Here is a 17945-nt window from a genome sequence, read left to right on the forward strand (position 1 = left end):
TTTTATATAAAAGTTTACACAAAACTACACTTTACCGAAAAGTCTCCCCCATGCATGGCACGTGAACCAATCAGACTGCCCGTTTCGGTGAGCACGTGACCATTCAACATGGCTTCACGCAGTATCCACACTGGATCGCTTGTGAAGAAATGAAATGATGCATATCATTTAATGCACTGTATTGTGCTCCTTGACACACGTAAAACATGGTAAGCCTACTGACTATATATTAAATATATATTTAAAGCGAAAGGTACATAGTAGATTTTTTTATTTTGTTTTGGAATGTTTCCTAAATCCATTAACGATAGGACAAAAGCCTCAATGGTTCTGTTTAAGGTGCCTTCACGGTATTCGTTGATGTTTACTTCTGTTTTTAAATGCATTTAGTTTATTTTTTTATCCATTGAACGCCTCAGTCACAGCTTCCTATGTGCTAAAAATGTCTGAACAATTTGACACACTGTCTTATATATTAACAGTATGACGCTGTATTTAACACTCATAATTATTTATTATTGCTAGTTTTAATGCTAGTCATCTTATGCATCTTTTTGCTAGTATCTCCTTATTCATCTGTCTGCCTGTTTACAGATGAAGTTTCGGGTCCAGCTGCAATGCAAGAACTTGCATGAGTACCTAAAGGAATTGAGCCCTGAGGTCCTCGACAAGCTCTACAATCACCCTGCAACATGCCTGGCTGTATACAGGTCCATCATGCTTTAGTGTTTAAATATACATTCGTATTGACATGAATGAATGTTATTTGAGTAGATAATAATATATCAATGAAGTGACAATGTAAGTGACATTTTAACTTTTCAAGCCACAACATTTCTTACAAAGACGCCTGTGACCGTTTTGAATTATAACACAACAGTTTTAGTGCCACTTTGTTTATCTAATCTAATAACATTCACAAAATTCATATGTGGCATAATTGGTCAAATACTTTTCAGAGCCCAATATATTATACAAGGCCATAAATTGCTGCATAGTTGGGGGTATTGAGTAATTGGTCTTAAAATAATTAAAGGATTAAAATGGATTTAAGAGAATAACAAATATGAATTGCAGAAGTTCCAGGTTTATTGTAGTTATGATTATGAAGTAATCAATTTAAGCTATTTACAAATTAAATAAAAATGCAAAATGTTTCTTGTCTGGTCATATTCAGTTATGGATTACATGAATCATTTACATAACATATTGTGTATTTTCTGTTCAAAACAGTGAACTTAAATTTAAAAAAAGTTCAGTAGGTGTGCATCCTCTTGATATTTCTGTCGGTCACGAGAAATTTGGCCATTTCTAATTATTGGGGGGACTTATCCCCTTCAATGCCTGTGGTGGTTATGATCGTGATATAATACTAAATCTCTCATGTTTGCATACAGGGAACTTCCAGCTTTGGGAAAGAATTACGTGATGCGAATGCTGTTTTTAGACCACCCACTTCCACAGGCTGCAGTTGCGCTGTGGGTTAAAAAAGACAGTCAAAAGTAAGTACAATAGTTAGTTCTATCATTCTAATACAAATCATTATATCATATTTGTGAAGGATCATGTGACACTTCAGACTAAAGTAATGGCTGCAGAAAAGTGTTCATCAGCATTGCTATCACAGGAATAAATTACATTTTAAAATATATTAAATATATATAATAATATTTCGCAATTCTATGGATTGTACTGCATTTTTCATCAGATAAATGCAAGTTTGGTGACCCTAAGCCATATTTTGCCCTTTCACAGAGTGTGTAATTTGTTTTTGGAGTCTACTAGAATATAATTTTCTTACTTGAATGTTATATTTTACATTGTTTCAGTCTGCCAGGAATGCTCTGTTTAGTTACTGTCTCTATGAAAACCCCCTTCTGAAAAGCTCAGTGTTCTCTGATTGGTCGGCTGGACTAGAGTGTTGTCAGTGTTTCAGTTGTCATGCCCCTCACTATAACCACAAGTTTCAACGCTATTAACGCAACTCAACAAGGCCTATGGCCTTTTTTTGCATATGTCTTTAGTGGGAATTATTTATTTATTAATTTTTAAATGTATTCTAGAATTTATTCTATTTATTAATTATTAAAATTAGGGATATTGTAACATGCACGCCTTTGGAAGAAAACTCGAGTCATTTCAGGGAGTTCAGAAACAGTGACTATTGATATAGAAAATAACTCCCTTTGGAGTGACTTTGTGTTTTGTAAACATGTAAACCTTTTTCATGCTGAATTAGCAACATTACACACTAAAGAAAGTTGAAAGTCATCTTAATTTTTTTTACTGACCACAAATTTTGAACGGCAGTGTCATAAATCTCTTTCTTGTATGTTATTGTCTTTGCTTTTCCAAGAGACCACGACCAGTGTGTGTCTGTGTTAACCGGGCTACGGCTCTGGCACAGTCAGCAGCTTCAGGGTGGACTCCAAGGCTTTGTGCTCAACCCTGTGTTTAAAGACAACCTGAGAATTGCACTGCTAGGCGGGTGAGGATCACAGTTTTAATTGAGAACCGTCATACTGTTGCAGCAGACGGTTCACATTCTCTTTTATCCTTGCCAGTGGTAAATCGTGGGCAGATGAGGGCGGCAACCTGGGTCCCGATCGCCATGCGAGGGATGTTGAGAGTCTCGACCGGTACGCCATGGAGCGTTGGGAGGTCATCCTTCACTTCATGGTGGGCTCTCCTAGCGCAGCCGTCAGCCAGGATCTGGCCCAGCTCCTCATTCAGGCTGGGCTCATGAGGAGGTAGAGCGCAACATCCCTCCATTGATGCACCAAAGTAGGTCAAATATGATGGGAAGACCAAAAAAAAAAATCTTGATCTGATTTTTCCCCTCTCAGCGAGGTTGGTGATGCTCCTTGTATCACATCAGCAGGGTTTCAGTTCCTTCTGCTGGACACGCCATCTCAGCTGTGGTACTTCACCCTGCAGTACCTCAAAACAGCACAGGTCAGTCTGTACATTAAATATCCCCTACATTATGATGATTCACATGTACCCAGTTGAAATTATAAAGGACATTTATGTGCTTGCCAAAAGTGCAATAACAGCGAGAAGCTTCCGAGTCCTGTCAGAGAAAGATAAACAACTTAGCATGGCACAACTGTGTGTTTGCCTTTTTAACATTGAAAAACATGGCTTTCTTTTCGGTTTGCTAACTTGACTTAACAAAAGTTGAGAATTTTAAGCTGCATCCCAGAATTGTGTCTATCATATGAAAACATACGGCCTCATGCCAATTCCTTCAATAACTAGAAATCTGGATAAGAGAACTTTGCAAAGATTGCTGGGTTAGAGAGTTCCTGCACACAACACTGAATATGAAAGTAGTTGGATAAGAATGTTTGCATGGCAATTGCTCTTCTGTTTGGTGAATTATTCAAGACTTGCACCTCAAGGTGTTTACATGATGGCTTTTCATTCCAGTTGAGCTATCATTCTGATTGCACATAGTTATTAGGCTGCATGTAAATGTGGTTGGCGTGATGGAAAATATGACTCCGCCTCTTTATTAATGGTCTAATCTCTCTCCTTCATAGTCGAGAGGAATGGACCTGGTAGAGATTCTCTCCTTTTTGTTCCAACTGAGTTTTTCCACTCTTGGTAGGGTGAGTACTGCTTTTACTATATCAAGAATAACATATGAGTCATAGATAAAAGACATTACTTAATATAATTAAATTAAAGAAGCCATTTTCCCATAGTCCCTTAAAGTAGGATTGGTCTCTTGGTTAAACCTATAATAGGTTTTGATTGTTGTTTTTCTTGCAGGACTATTCTGTGGAGGGGATGAGTGAGTCTCTGCTCACATTTTTGCAGCATCTACGAGAGTTTGGTCTGGTTTTTCAAAGAAAGGTTTGTGATCAAGGAGAAATTACTCTGAGTAATGCATATGTACCCGGCTCTAGTCGACTACCCGACTTTTCGACTCTAGTCGAAATATGTACAGGATTTGGAATAGGATTTCTAGGAACTAATCTCAAAGGATCCTTGCCAAAAAATAATTTAAAATGTATTTATTTATTTATTGGGGGTCTTTTTTGAAAATAAGACTCACTATGACTGCATTTTATTTGATTCAAAAAAATACATTAAAAACAGTAATATTGTGAAAAATAAATATTTAAATAAAAATAAGCAGCTTTTACTAGTTTTCAGTGTCACATGAGCCTTCAGAAAAATATGCTGATTTGGTGCTCAAGAAACATTCCTTATTGTCGTCAATGTTGGAAAAAAGTTGTACAGCAATGATATATAATATCATTTGTAATTTCTTTGATCAATAAAAAGTAAAAAAAAAATAATAATAATAATACATTTTATTTGTAATGTGCCTTTTCAGATTCAAAGCGCTACAGTATAGAACAAAACAATCAAACATGAGGATAAAAAAATAAAAAATAATACAGTTATAAATTGAAAGCTCGACTAAAAAGATGTCTTAAGAAGACAGAGACAGAGAATCAGCATCCCTAATAATTGTAGGTAATGTGTTTCATAACTTTTGTGTGTTTTAGGAAAAGGCCCTTCCCCCCCATGGTTTTTAATTTACAACGAGGCTGACACAGAGAGTGTCAATAAATTAACAGCATTTAATTGAAATAGAAATCTTTGTGAATGTAAAACATTATAAATGGCTTTTCTGACACTTTTGATCAATTTAATGCATCCTTGCTGAATAAAAGTATTAATTTCCTTTAAAGAATTATACTGACCCTAAACTTTTTAACTGTTCTGTGTTAATTCTGTATATGTACACACACATATGTATGTATATATTAATTATTAGGGACTTGATCAATGCCCTGGGAATTTAACATTCAATCTAAATTCTTTGAATGATTTGTATTGTAAAGTTTAGTTTACAAGCAATTGCACCAGTTTGCATCATTCCCTGCATCTATTCACAGAGGAAGTCAAGGAGGTACTACCCTACGAGGTTGGCCATAACTCTCTCTGCAGGAGTCACATCAAGCCCTGCCTCTGGGTCTGCCTGTTCTGCACAAGGAGCCATACCAGGAACAGGGGACACAGGCTTCATCATTGTAGAAACAAATTATCGAGTATATGCCTACACAAGTATGTCAGACTCCTATTACACTCACTGACATTTCTGAAAGGCATTGTGCTTCACAAGATCAGTCAAAATGCTTCTTCTATCTCTGTCTGACAGACTCTGAACTCCAGATTGCATTGGTAGCTCTATTTAGTGAGATGCTGTATCGGTTTCCTAACCTGGTTGTTGCTCAGGTAACCAGAGAATCAGTGCAGCAGGCCATCAGTAACGGCATAACAGCACAGCAGGTGAGTGTTGCATGCAGCCGCTGTAACTCTGAAACTATTGCCCTGCAGACTGGCTTTTCCTTTTACTGAAAGCGTGAAGCTGTTTTGACATTTATTTCATGATTTTTCAGATCATTCACTTCTTAAGGACCCGAGCACACCCAGTAATGCTTAAACAGGTAATTGCTAACAGGTTTAAATGTTATCATTGTGCTAATAAGAAGAGTTTAAATAAAATGTAGCTTTAACTTTACAAACTTGGTGTAGTTTATTGCAATACATACAATAAACATACATATTAAAATTATTTGTAATTAATTATTAGAGGGATAGTTTACCCAAAAAATATATATTCTGGTATCATTTACTCACCCTCATGTCATTCCAAACCTTTGAAACGCGCATGAAGATATTTTTTATGAAACCTGAGAGGTTTCTGTTCATCCTCTAAAAGTCCAGGTAACAAAAGGTGTAGTGAAAACTAATCCATATGAATTGAGTGGTTTAATCCAAGCCTTGTAAAGAGTAGGGGTGTAACTATGCCCTCATTTCACATTTCGATACATATCACGATACTGAACTCGCGATACGATATTATTGCGATACACCAAGAAAGGTTAACAAAAAATGCTCTGTTGATTAAAATGCTTACTTTGGTATTACATTGTGGGTTCAAATGAATAGGTTTGGACTTGGTGCTGGTAACCCAAGGACAATAGAGACACTAGAATAACAATATTCATGACTCTGAAGCTGAAAATACAGAATTATTTTAGAAGAATATGCTTGATCTTGACTAGATATATTTAAAATAAATGTCGGCCACTTTTTACTGGTAACATAAGATATTTGGCATTATCAGATTCAGGACCCACAAATATTCCCCCATTGCATTATTATACATTATAATCAACATTATATATAGTATTTTAATGTAGTACTGACACAAACACTCTGAAAACTTTTTCTCACAGTCATTTTTATTTCGGGGGAACTATCCACGATACATATTGTCATTATTCACGATATATTGCCACTATCCACGATTCGTATTGTTGAATTTTTGTATTGCGATATATTGTGGCACGATATTTTGTTACACCCCTAGTAAAGAGATATGATTGCTTAATGATTGCTAAATAACAGATTTAATTTACAGTGTATTAATTTACAATCCAATTCCAAACATTGATTGACATATATAATATAAATATTGAAGCTTGTATGTGCATCACATGCTAGAACAAACCTCACTGGTTTTATTACATTGTGCATTACCATATTTGATGCTATATATATATATACACACACACACACACTAGGGCTGTGCAAAGATTAATTGCGATTAATCACATCCAAAATAAAAGTTTGTATTTTGGTTACCTTTCAATGGGGGGACAGAAACCTTTTAAAGATATCTTGATTTGTGTTTCAAAGATTAACCAAAGTCTTTTGGGTTTGGAACGACATGAGAGTAAGTAATTAATGATGGCATTTTCATTTTGAGGTACTGTTTCTTTAATTGATGATAATGGAGAATTATTATAATTGTTTTTAATTATTTCAAAGTAAATGCTTATGGATTGTGTGTTTAAAACCCTTTTAATAATTTAATCCCATGAATAAAACATGTTTATTAATCCCATTAGATAGATAGTTCCCCCTTGTAGTTTTAAATGTCCCTTAGTGTGTCTCATTTGTGCAATATTGCAATTCTTATCATGATTCATATCAATTCTTATCACTTTATACTGTTATGCAACTTTTGCATGATCAATGCATGAACATGTTTCCGTGTGTCATTCTGTCTTCAGACCCCCATTCTTCCCCCAACCATCACAGATCAGATCAGACTGTGGGAGCTTGAGAAAGATCGCTTACAGTTTACTGAGGGTGAGTGTGTCTTTGTGAATGTTTTTTGACCTGTTCTTTGAATTTACATTTCTCATTAATAATCTATCTATGTTTTACTATGTTTTTTCTTTGAATAAAACCATTTGATATTATACAATTATTGTATTATGTTAGTAATTGTAATGATAATTAATTACAAATGTAAATGATTTAAACAATAGAGTGTTTCAGTTTCATTTAATGGAACCTCTGGGAATGGATATATATATATATATTTTTACATGAGGAGTGCATTGCTCGTTCTGAATCTTAGAACAGCTCAATGCGGTCTTGCATTATTTATATATATATATATATATATATATATATATATATATATATATACATTATCTTGATATTACTACAGCATTGAGAATTTGTTTCCACTCCATGGGTGACCTGCAGGGTTCATTCTTTCAAATGTAAATATCAGACTCTATAAGAAGTGTGTTTGTGAGATGTAATGCAAATAAAAAATTAGCATTGGAATAAGGTTTGGTGTAGGCAGGGGGTCAAAATCACCATCTGAAAATATACAGACGTCTCAGTTATGCATTTTGTGTCCTTCAACTACACAGTGTTTTTCTTTCAGGAGTGTTATACAACCAGTTTTTATCCCAGGCTGATTTTGAGGTGTTGCGGGACAGGGCTCAGGTAAAAAATAGCAGTTTTTTACTTGGTGTACTTGATAAGCATTAGCTGTCTCTCCTGCAGTAACGAACAGAGTACTGACAGTAAAGCCTCTGTCCTGCAGGGTTTAGGTGTGCTGGTTTGGCAGAACCCCGCTCACAGGGTCATGATGGTGACGCCACATGGACACAGCGAGGTTAAGAGATTCTGGAAGAGACAAAAGAGCCATACATAAAGGAAGTAAGGAAGAACAGATCTTTAAGACCACAAGATACTTCATTCACTTGAGAATGAGACTGAGAATTAAAACTAATGGATGGAAAAGAGGATCCATCTTTAATGAGGACTATTTTTTTATTTTTAAGGTTATCTGTTTAAAAAAAACTGTTTCTATACATAGTTCAAGGCTTTTTGCTGTTTGTGAGACAGTATGCGCATTATTATTCCCTTATTGACTTGTGCTTTTGTAGTGTCTTTCTTTGCTACATGTTTGTGTCTGAGGGAAACTACGGACTAAAATAAATGCTGTTTACACAGAATGCTAATAATGTCGTTTGTTTGATAACATGGAAATTTAGTCCATGAAATTTACATTTCAGTAAAATTAATTGGATGATGGAGGGGAATAAATTATAGTCTTAATGGTGAATCTCACAAAAATATGTTCACCAGGTAACATTTTTGGAAGATAAGTAATATAAAAAATATATATAATTATAACTTGAAAACATCAAAAGAAAAAAGTAACGTTGCATTCCATCTAAAACTGTTTTTTTTTTTAAATAGTATATTTTATATTGATATTTCAAGTTATACTTATTTTTGTAGTACATAAAATGGTAATTTAATCACTGCTGTCATCAAATAAATAAATCCAAGAAATAACAGAAAATTTCACTTAATTTACAGTAACTTGAGGTAAGCAGCAAAGCATTTGTAAATCGACAACACGCACAAACTTAAGGCGGATGGGCAACAACAGCAGAAGACCCCACCGGGTACCACTTATCGCCACTACAAATAGGAAAAAGAGGCCACAATTTGCAAGCGCTCACCAAAATTGGACGGTTGAAGACTGGAAAAATGTTGCCTGGTCTGATGAGTCTCGATTTCTGTTGAGACGTTCAGATGGTAGAGTCAGAATTTGGCGTTTAACAGAATGAGATCATGGATCCATCATGCCTTGTTACCACTGTGTAGGCTGCTGGTGGTGGTGTAATGGAGTGGGGGATGTTTTCTTATCTCTCACTTTAGGCCCCTTAGTGCCAGTTAGGCGTTGTTTAAATGCCACGGCCTACCTGAGCATTGTTTCTGACCATGTCCATTATGGCCACCATGTACCCATCCTCTGATGGCTACTTCCAGCAGGATAATGCACCATGTCACAAAGCTCAAATCATTTCAAATTGGTTTCTTGACATGACAATGAGTTGTCTGTACTAAAATGGCCCCCACAGTCACCAGATCTCAACCCAATAGAGCATCTTTGGGATGTGTGGTGAAATGGGAGCTTCGTGCCCCGGATGTGCACCCCACAAATCTCCATCAACTGCAAGCTGCTATTTTATCAATATGGGCCAACATTTCTAAAGAATGCTTTCAGCACCTTGTTGAATCAATGCCACATAGAATTAAGGCAGTTCTGAAGAAACACTAAGGTGTTCCTAATAAACCTTCAGGTGAGTGTATATTATTAGGCGGAAACTTTGGTTTCCATGGAACATGTTTATAATGATCATCCTGGACAAAAACAAAAAGGCAGCTAGAGAGGGAGAGAGAGCAAGAAACGGGGATGGAAAGAAAGGTAGCGTTAGTTCCGTTTAGTTGTCTGGCTGGAATTCTGGCTCTATTTATGAGTCCTGAGCAACTGCTGTTTAAGCTGAGGCTGTGATTTCTGCAGTTAACGTTAGCCGTAAAGCTAGCTGTTCAGCCAGCCCGGGTCATTCTACGCTGTCAGCTCCACTGCATGACGCTACCGCTGCAAACACGCCTGCGCCGTTAAATGACGCTCATTCAACGAATATGTAGCGCGTTATCGTCAACTCCTCGGGTAAATATGTATTTATAGGCATGGCAAACATTTAAGCGCTTATTTATTCCGGTTTATAAGAGCAAAACGGGTCATTCTCAAGGCCACGGATGGAACCGGGGCAGCAGCGTGAGAACCCCCCCGGATCCGGGGAGCCTGAGTCAGTGGAGTGGAGAGAGGAGACCGCCGGGGTAGAGGCTGAAAAGAGGGACGACACCCTGAAAAACAGAAGCGGGGACGGAGGAAACGAGGAAGTTACGAGCAAAACCGAGAACACTGAAGTGGTGGAGAAAGATAAGAATGAGTTTGATGAAGATGAGGGGCAGTATGAGGAAGAGCTGGACCCCAGGATTCAGGTATTAAGATTTGGAGCCATAATAAACTTGATATTATGACAGGTGCTTTGAACTATATTACAATATTCACAATTTGCTTCAATTAATGGTTTATAATGTCAAAATAATTTAAAATGACTTGTTTGTCTGTGATTATGCTTGCTAGTTTGTATTCATTCAAATTCTTTTCTCTGTATTTTAATGCATTATTGATAATTGAATGTCAGCTATCTCACCTCCCTTTTCCATTTGTCAGGAGGAGCTGGAACACTTGAATCAGGCCAGTGATGAGATCAACAGACTGGAACTACAGCTGGATGTGAGTAATGTGTGTGACACAACTACTGTGTCTCAAAATATATTAGGCATAATTACATGCAAATAACCCTAAACCAAAACCCAATCATACCATAACCCTGTAGTTAGTAGTTAATATTGCTCAGTACTTAAGTTTATAATTACACTGCAACAGGGACACATTAAAATAAATTGTAACTGAGGTTTGACAATAGGTGTTTTGACAATAGGTGTATTTTAATTATTCTATGCCATTTTAAAGTTTAAATAGCGTGAGTAGTGTTTGGTTTTCACACACACAAAAAAAAAAAAATCCAAAAAAGACCTGCACAAATACCTAGATAATGCACACAAAAATTGGAAGTCAATAGGGCCTATCAAGTGTTTGGTTACAGACAATCTTCAAAATATCTTCTTTTGTGTTCTTAAATTATTAAAGAATTTTCACTGTGGGGGAACTGACCCTTTAATTAACCGAAAAACGGAAGTGTGCAATGTTGGACACTTCATGCACTCAACTGTTGCAGACTTACTTATACGGAGGAGGGGAAAGGGCCATGAGACTCTAATATCAAAATAACCTTTTCACATTTATACACTAGATTGTAGAAGCCATGCGTAGTTGTATGTCATTTGGGACACAACTAATATCTTTATTCAAAATACACATTTGATGCCCTAAAATGAGAGAGCCTGAGAGAACTCTTCAATCTCAAGAGGTATAATATCTCGCAATCATGTCCTGATCACTTAATACTTGTTCTATACCTCTATTTTGTGAAGCCTAAATTGAAAGTTTTTAAAATTAAAACTTTTTTTTTTTCCGGTCTGTATTTTCACAGTGATCTTGCGGATTTATGAATGAAAATCTTCCCGGTCTACTGACATTTGTTAAGAAGACATTATGCTCTAAACATTTAATTCCGAATGAGAACTGGAAAGGGTTAAGATATGGAAAGGGTTTTCTTATCTCCTTTAAAATGCATTTTGGTATGCTATTCCTAACTAAGATTTTGTTGCATTTATTATTTGCGTTTAATATTGTCTGTGTGAGCGCTGTTTGGGTTGCAAATCATCCCCACCAGTAGATAACACTAAACTGCAGTTATATGTTTGTAATACATGTTTTACTCATCGTGCCAAATTATGCATTGTTTTTCCCACTCTTTCTCATTATCTCTGTCTAACGCTCCTTTAGGAAGCGAGATCCAGCTACAGGAGGATCCTTACAGACTCGGCACGCAAACTTAACGCTCAGGGCTCTCAGCTGGGAGCCTGCATTGAAAAAGCTAGACCTTACTACGAAGCCCGGAGACTTGCTAAAGAGGTAGGTGTGTGTGTAAGAGAGCAAGAGAACATAATATTGTGTGTTTGAGCTACATATCCTATCAGATGAGTTCAAGATGTTTTTGTAGTTTGCTGATTCATTTCCATTCTCTAATTATTGCAAGAAATCCTCCCGCTGAACCAGAAGACATTTGTCATTGCAGTGGTCATTATGGCAAAAGAGTTGGTGGGTTAATGTGATTAACCCTGATAACACGAGATGTGATTTGCACATCACTTTTCATTAGCGTTTTTGCAGCCAATTTTGAATATGTAATTGAGTTGATGAAAATCGTTTAGCTGTGGCTAGAGAGTAATTGGAAACAGTTGAACCGGCAGCACTGAATTGAAACTTTGACTTGGCCGTAAGCCCGTCTCATGAAAAACTGTAAATAAGTTGGAGTGTGAATCGTGGATGAGTAGACAAGCCAAATATAAATGTAGTGTTTTTTTTTTCCATATTGATAAAGGAACCGACACAGTATTCGACAGTGTTTTTGATCATGTGCATAGATGCTAGTTACTCCGCCTTGAACTGGGTGAAGAAAATATTTTTTACAAGGAGGTATTTTAATAATGCAATAATTCGATTTTTATTTTGAGAACACTATCATACAGTGTTTCCTAGGGGTGCACGATATATCGGCCACCATATCGGTATCGGCCAATATTTGCTAATTTTTCGGCCTGATAATAAAATTTGGCTGATATATTGAAGCTGATAAATAATGAATTATTTCCTTCAACACTTGACACCTGAGACACTTAAGATGCGCACTGTTCAACGTGATTGATCTTAATAGCTTGAAATATGATTGGAATCAAAAAGGAAAATATAGTTAAGTGCAAAATATGCTGTCATATCGGCTACATGAAATTATAATGAGAACATTATAATTGTGTTAGGGGACGGATTTTAATTGTGAGACTTTTGTTTTTGCAATCAGGCTTTCAAAAATTACATAAAAATTGGATTTAGATTTATCGGCCGATATATCGGTTATCGGCTTTCAAATATAAAGAATTATCGGTTATCGGTATCGGCCAAAATGTTCATATCGGTCCATCCCTAGTGTTTCCCATAGGATATTGTGAGACCCCTCTTTCTGAGTGCAGCCTCGGCCCGTCTAGGGTGGTCCAGGCTGGGGTCATGCTAATGCTAATAGGCTAATATAGGCCTACATTGAAGGTCGGCTTTAATAGAGTGACGCATGTTCTACCGTGAACGACCACTGTTATGATTGGCTATCGTCAGTGCATTTTTGTTTTTTATTAAAAATTTTTTTTAAAAGTATTTGATTTATAATGTTAAAAACGTCATCATAGTTGGTGAAAAGGAGTTTTTTATTTTTTATTTTCTTTTACTCAAAATATTTTAGTAATATTTATATTGTGCATATTATGTAAAATAATGGCTACTTCAGTTCAATTTTCAGGTAGTGTTAAATTTACACGCACATTTCCGATGATGATGATATTCATGACTATCTTAACAATACAAAAGGGTTTGACTTCATTTATTCATTCATACAGACAATATTCAATTCCCTCCAGTAACAGTTCGACAGTTCTTCAAGAGTCTGCTATTAAATGTGGTTGTCGATGTGTGAACGTAGCCTAAGTCAGATATCATCCTTGGCAAGGATGCCATATTTCCATCAAGTTAACCCAATGAAATATGGTCTGCCATTCTCAGTTCCTGACTATTATCGATTGGCTTGGATGTTCTAATTTGTGTTCAGCAATTTTCACTGACCGCAAGCCAGGCTTTTTGAGCTAGACGGTTTTCAGATCCAGCCTTGTGTGCGAGATGATTGTATGTCAGCTTTTCCCACCTCAAATCCAATTGGCCATTTCTCCCACTTTATTTAAAATGAATGGTTATGGTTTGTGGTTTGTGAAGTGTTATACAGTTGATTTCTCTCTGGTGTTTTATTTTATTATATAACAAATAATATTGCCGTAGAATTCCATACTAATGCCACATCCTTTAGCTAGTGTTTTATTACCTAAATATAACCTGATATAAAGTTTGAATAGATTTGCAGTCCCCATTCACTTTATGGCTCTCTGTAAGGTCAGCATCCGATCCTCTGGTTGGCTGCATGTTTACAGAGCTGAGTGATTGATTGCTGCACATGAAATATGATGGATGACCTCACCCACAGGCTCAACAGGAGACTCAGAAGGCGGCGCTAAGGTATGAGAGGGCTGTCTCAATGCACACGGCTGCCAGAGAGATGGTTTATGTGGCTGAGCAAGGTTTATTGGCTGACAGAAACACTTTAGACCCTACCTGGCAGGAGATGCTAAACCACGCCACAGCCAAGGTAAGACACAGTGACTCAGCATTGCTCTTTGATAATTACAGCAATTGGCAGTGGCATAAATTTACCCAAAAACACAAGTGCTCTTATGTTTATAACAGGTCTTAATTGCTAAAATCAATCCCCCATAGACACAATTATAGATTTTGCTCTGTCAAATCTCAATGTTTCATATTAAAATGTGCACAGCTGGTTAGTGTGGATTGTAATAGCAGCATGGCTTTCTTTGATTGTCGCAGTGGGGACAATCAATAACGCTGATGAATGCACACCTACACTTAAAGATCAAGGTTACACATCTTTATTTTATTCTAGCCCTGCCAGTAAAATAGAGCAGCATTTTTCCGATGTTCAATCACCCCACAGTTTTAGTTTTTAGTTGGGTTGTCACCAAAATTTCAGAAGTCGATACCAATGCCAGGGAAATTTCAAGGTTCTTGAAAATGCTTATATACTAATGAACACAGACCTTTATTATAACACATTGCCTCATGTTTTTCAATTAATACAATAAAGAACACAAACAAACTATATGCATTAGAACAAATACAAACAATAGGACAAAGTTACAAATGACGTAAACACATTGTAAAGTTTATTTGAATCATTTAAGTGAACAGTCAGTAGTAAAATAAAGTACAGAAATGTATTACAAATACAACAAAATGCTTAAATTGTTCAAATTAAACATTCAAGTTAATATTCAATAATAAAGAAAATAGATAAATTGTAAACAATAGAAATAAAAAAAGTTCCAAATTAAAGGGATAGTTCACTTTGAAATTATTTTTTGCTATGTTTTAGCTTACCTCAAGGGCATTCAAGATGTAGGTGTCTTTGTTTCCACAGTATTTTGAATTTTGATAATTTTAGGTCAAACCGTGCTTGACTGTCAATCATATAATGCAGGTCTATGGTCACCACCTCAAAGAGCATGCACAGAGAAGTCAAAATTAAACATGATTTAATGACTCGTAAATGTAAGTACACATTGATGGCCTAAGACACAAAATGAGCGGTTTGTGTGACAAACAAAACAGTATTTATATAGTTTTTACCTCTTGTAACCACAGTCACATCCAACTGATCTGAGGGCGCGGGCGCTTTGTGGCTGTGGTTACAAGAGGTAAAAACGATATAAATACTGTTCGTTTTCTCACACACGCCGCTCGTTTCGTGTCTTATGCCATTAGTGTGTACTTACATTTACGAGTCATTAAATCATGTTTAATCTGGACTTCTCAGTGCATGCTCTTTGAGGTGGTGACCATAGACCGGCATTAAATGACTGACAGACAAGAACGGTTTGACCTAAAAATATCAAAATTGAAAATACTGTGGAAACAAAGACACCTACATCTTGGATACCCTTGAGGTAAGCTAAAACATACCAGAAATTAATTTCAAAGTGAACTATCCCTTTAAGTAAACTTGATTTAGGTTTTGAATTAATCATTAAAGTAAACTGTCAGTAATAAAATCAATTACAGAAATAAATGGCAAGGAATAGAATAATATGCAATGATGCAAACAGTGCATTATTTTTTCAAACGAATCTTTAAACTAAACAGTCAGTAATAAAATAGGACAAAGAAACAAATTCTCTTTGTAATCTTTAACTTCTAGCTCATACTCTGAAATGACTTTTCCCAAGTTGTAACTTTGGCCAAATAGTAATTCAAGGATTATTTCTGCAAACTGGCCCAGCCCCATTCTGGTTTGTATTGTAATGACCACTTTTAACAATCTATTCAATGTCTTACTTTGAAATATGTCACATTAATGGAATACATTGGGTCGTTCAGGCAATTCATGTTTGTTTTAAGTAAACTTTGGCAGTTTTCAATTTACCATTTAAGTAAACAGTAATAAAATATATAATAAAGAAACAAATGGCCTACAATAGAATAAATAATAAAAAAATGATAGAGCAAAGATACAAATAAATTTAACAGTGAAAGTTTCTAAAAAATCATTGTCAAGTAAAAATTTTGAGAAAAGCATTTGACATTCACACTGACGACAAATTGATATTGTTACATTTTCTTACTGATTATTGACAGTGGTGATCTGATATTGAATCTTTGTCAAATATTTGTATGAATGATACAGAAAGATATGAGAATATATTTGATTTAATGTCTTTCATTTGACATGTTGCTGTTTTCAGGTGAACGAGGCAGAGGAGGAGCGTTTGAGGAGCGAGAGGGAGCACCAGCGTGTCACTCAGCTTTGTCAGGAAGCAGAAGCACGTGTGCAGACTTTGCAGAAGGCTCTTAAGAGGGTCATTATCAAGTCCAAGCCTTATTTTGAGCTCAAGGCTCAGTTCAACCACATCTTAGAGGTATGCATCAGAGACTGGCCTTCGCTTTAAAGGTATTCAAGGTCTGGTGGCCATATTGATTTAAGGAACAAAATTAAATCCTCTATGAAATGCAAACTAGGAATGGAAACTTCTCTTACAGCATACAAACTAATCATTTTAGTTTTAATATTTTTTTATAAGTAGCTTTAATAATATCAGCCAAATCACAGGAGTGTCCAAACTTAGTCCTGAAACACATCTCGAAGTTTTTAGTAAGCCTACTAAGACCTTGATTTGGAGCTGAGGAACAGGATTGGACACCCCTGGCTTATCATATCAACCTGAATTTAAAGAATAACAGTGCATCCCTAAATATATATATATATTTTTAAATATCTGATGGATGATCTGTTTATTTAGCCATTATAATGCCATCGATGTATTTGGTGTAAATAAATGTCAAAATGTTTTTGTTTTTTTTATCCAATGTGCTATGCTTATCCCCACTCATTAACAGGAGCACAAGTCCAAAGTCGTTCAGCTGGAGGAACGGGTGGCGAAGGTGAAGACCCGATATTCTGTCGCGCTTCGCAACCTTGAGCAAATCAGCGAGCAGATCCATGCGCAAAGGGGACGCATTCGCGCCACCAGAGAGCGCAACAGGGTTCGTGGGGGGCGGAGCTCTCCAGTCGGGGCGGAGTCTGAGGGTCTAATTCAGTCAGGGGCATATGCAGGGGTGGTGGCCAATCCTTTAATGGATAATGACTGGGCTGATCAAGAGAAAACCCGGCAGTGGGTGGAGAAACACAGGGAGGCGGGGTGGGGTCATAGAGAGAGAGTGGAGAAGGCGGGGTCAGACTCCATGTCAGTCATAAGTCTCCAAACCATCGCCTCCGATCTGGAGAAGTTCGATTCTGTGGAGCACTTGGGCGACCTGAGTGATGTCGGGAGTATAATAGGTGAGGAGAAAGAAACGGAGAGCGAGAGAGGATTTAGGCCTGAAGACAGGATAGTGGCGAGAGAGGTGGCGAACCTTTCGGGACAGGATGCAGATAAAGTTGCCTCAGGGACAGACAGACAGCGGGAGAGCTTTGTGAAGCAGCACCACAGAAGTGTTAGTTTGTGAGAAAGCAGGAAATTAGAGTTGTCTGTTACTCCACCTCAATCCTGGTGGGCTAAAGCTTGCCTGCAGGCTTCCAAACGAGACCCTCAACTGACTACAAATGAATCAGACCGAAAACACTCCGTATTTGCTTAAAGGTGAAGTGTGTAATTTCAGTGCTACTAGTTGAAAAAACAGACTCTTTTTAAACAGGTTTCCCCGAAACACTCTTGGTTGCATAAACAGATGGTCCCACCCCTTGACTTATGCCATTGGCTGAGCCGATGTTTCTGTGTCGGGCTGGCTGGGATGCTCAAAAAGACTTTGCACTTTTCAAGGAAATCATTATACAAGTGGTTTCATTGTAGTTGCCCGTTCGGTTGAGATCGGAGAATGTGGATAAAAATTGCAC

General features: G+C 36.8%; 2 protein-coding genes across 2 annotated transcripts; both read left to right on the top strand.

The window, feature by feature from the left end:
* Positions 1-69: 69 nt before the first annotated feature.
* gtf2h4 (general transcription factor IIH, polypeptide 4) lies at positions 70-8351 on the top strand. The gene is made up of 14 exons (XM_039681249.2): positions 70-209; positions 595-710; positions 1398-1502; positions 2357-2488; positions 2565-2750; positions 2847-2955; positions 3546-3614; positions 3778-3861; positions 4917-5085; positions 5180-5310; positions 5421-5468; positions 7104-7182; positions 7775-7836; positions 7937-8351. The coding sequence occupies exons 1-14, from the start codon at positions 207-209 to the stop codon at positions 8045-8047; spliced, it is 1404 nt and encodes a 467-aa protein (XP_039537183.2). The 5' UTR covers positions 70-206; the 3' UTR covers positions 8048-8351.
* Positions 8352-9742: 1391 nt separating this feature from the next.
* sh3bp5lb (SH3-binding domain protein 5-like, b) lies at positions 9743-17689 on the top strand. Its single transcript, XM_039680466.2, has 6 exons — positions 9743-10197; positions 10433-10495; positions 11672-11800; positions 13968-14129; positions 16297-16470; positions 16949-17689. The coding sequence occupies exons 1-6, from the start codon at positions 9952-9954 to the stop codon at positions 17555-17557; spliced, it is 1383 nt and encodes a 460-aa protein (XP_039536400.2). The 5' UTR covers positions 9743-9951; the 3' UTR covers positions 17558-17689.
* The last annotated feature ends 256 nt before the right edge of the window (positions 17690-17945 follow it).

This window comes from Pimephales promelas, chromosome 18, assembly GCF_988280905.1.
Source record: "Pimephales promelas chromosome 18, fPimPro1.hap1.1, whole genome shotgun sequence".
Lineage (NCBI taxonomy): Eukaryota > Metazoa > Chordata > Actinopteri > Cypriniformes > Leuciscidae > Pimephales > Pimephales promelas.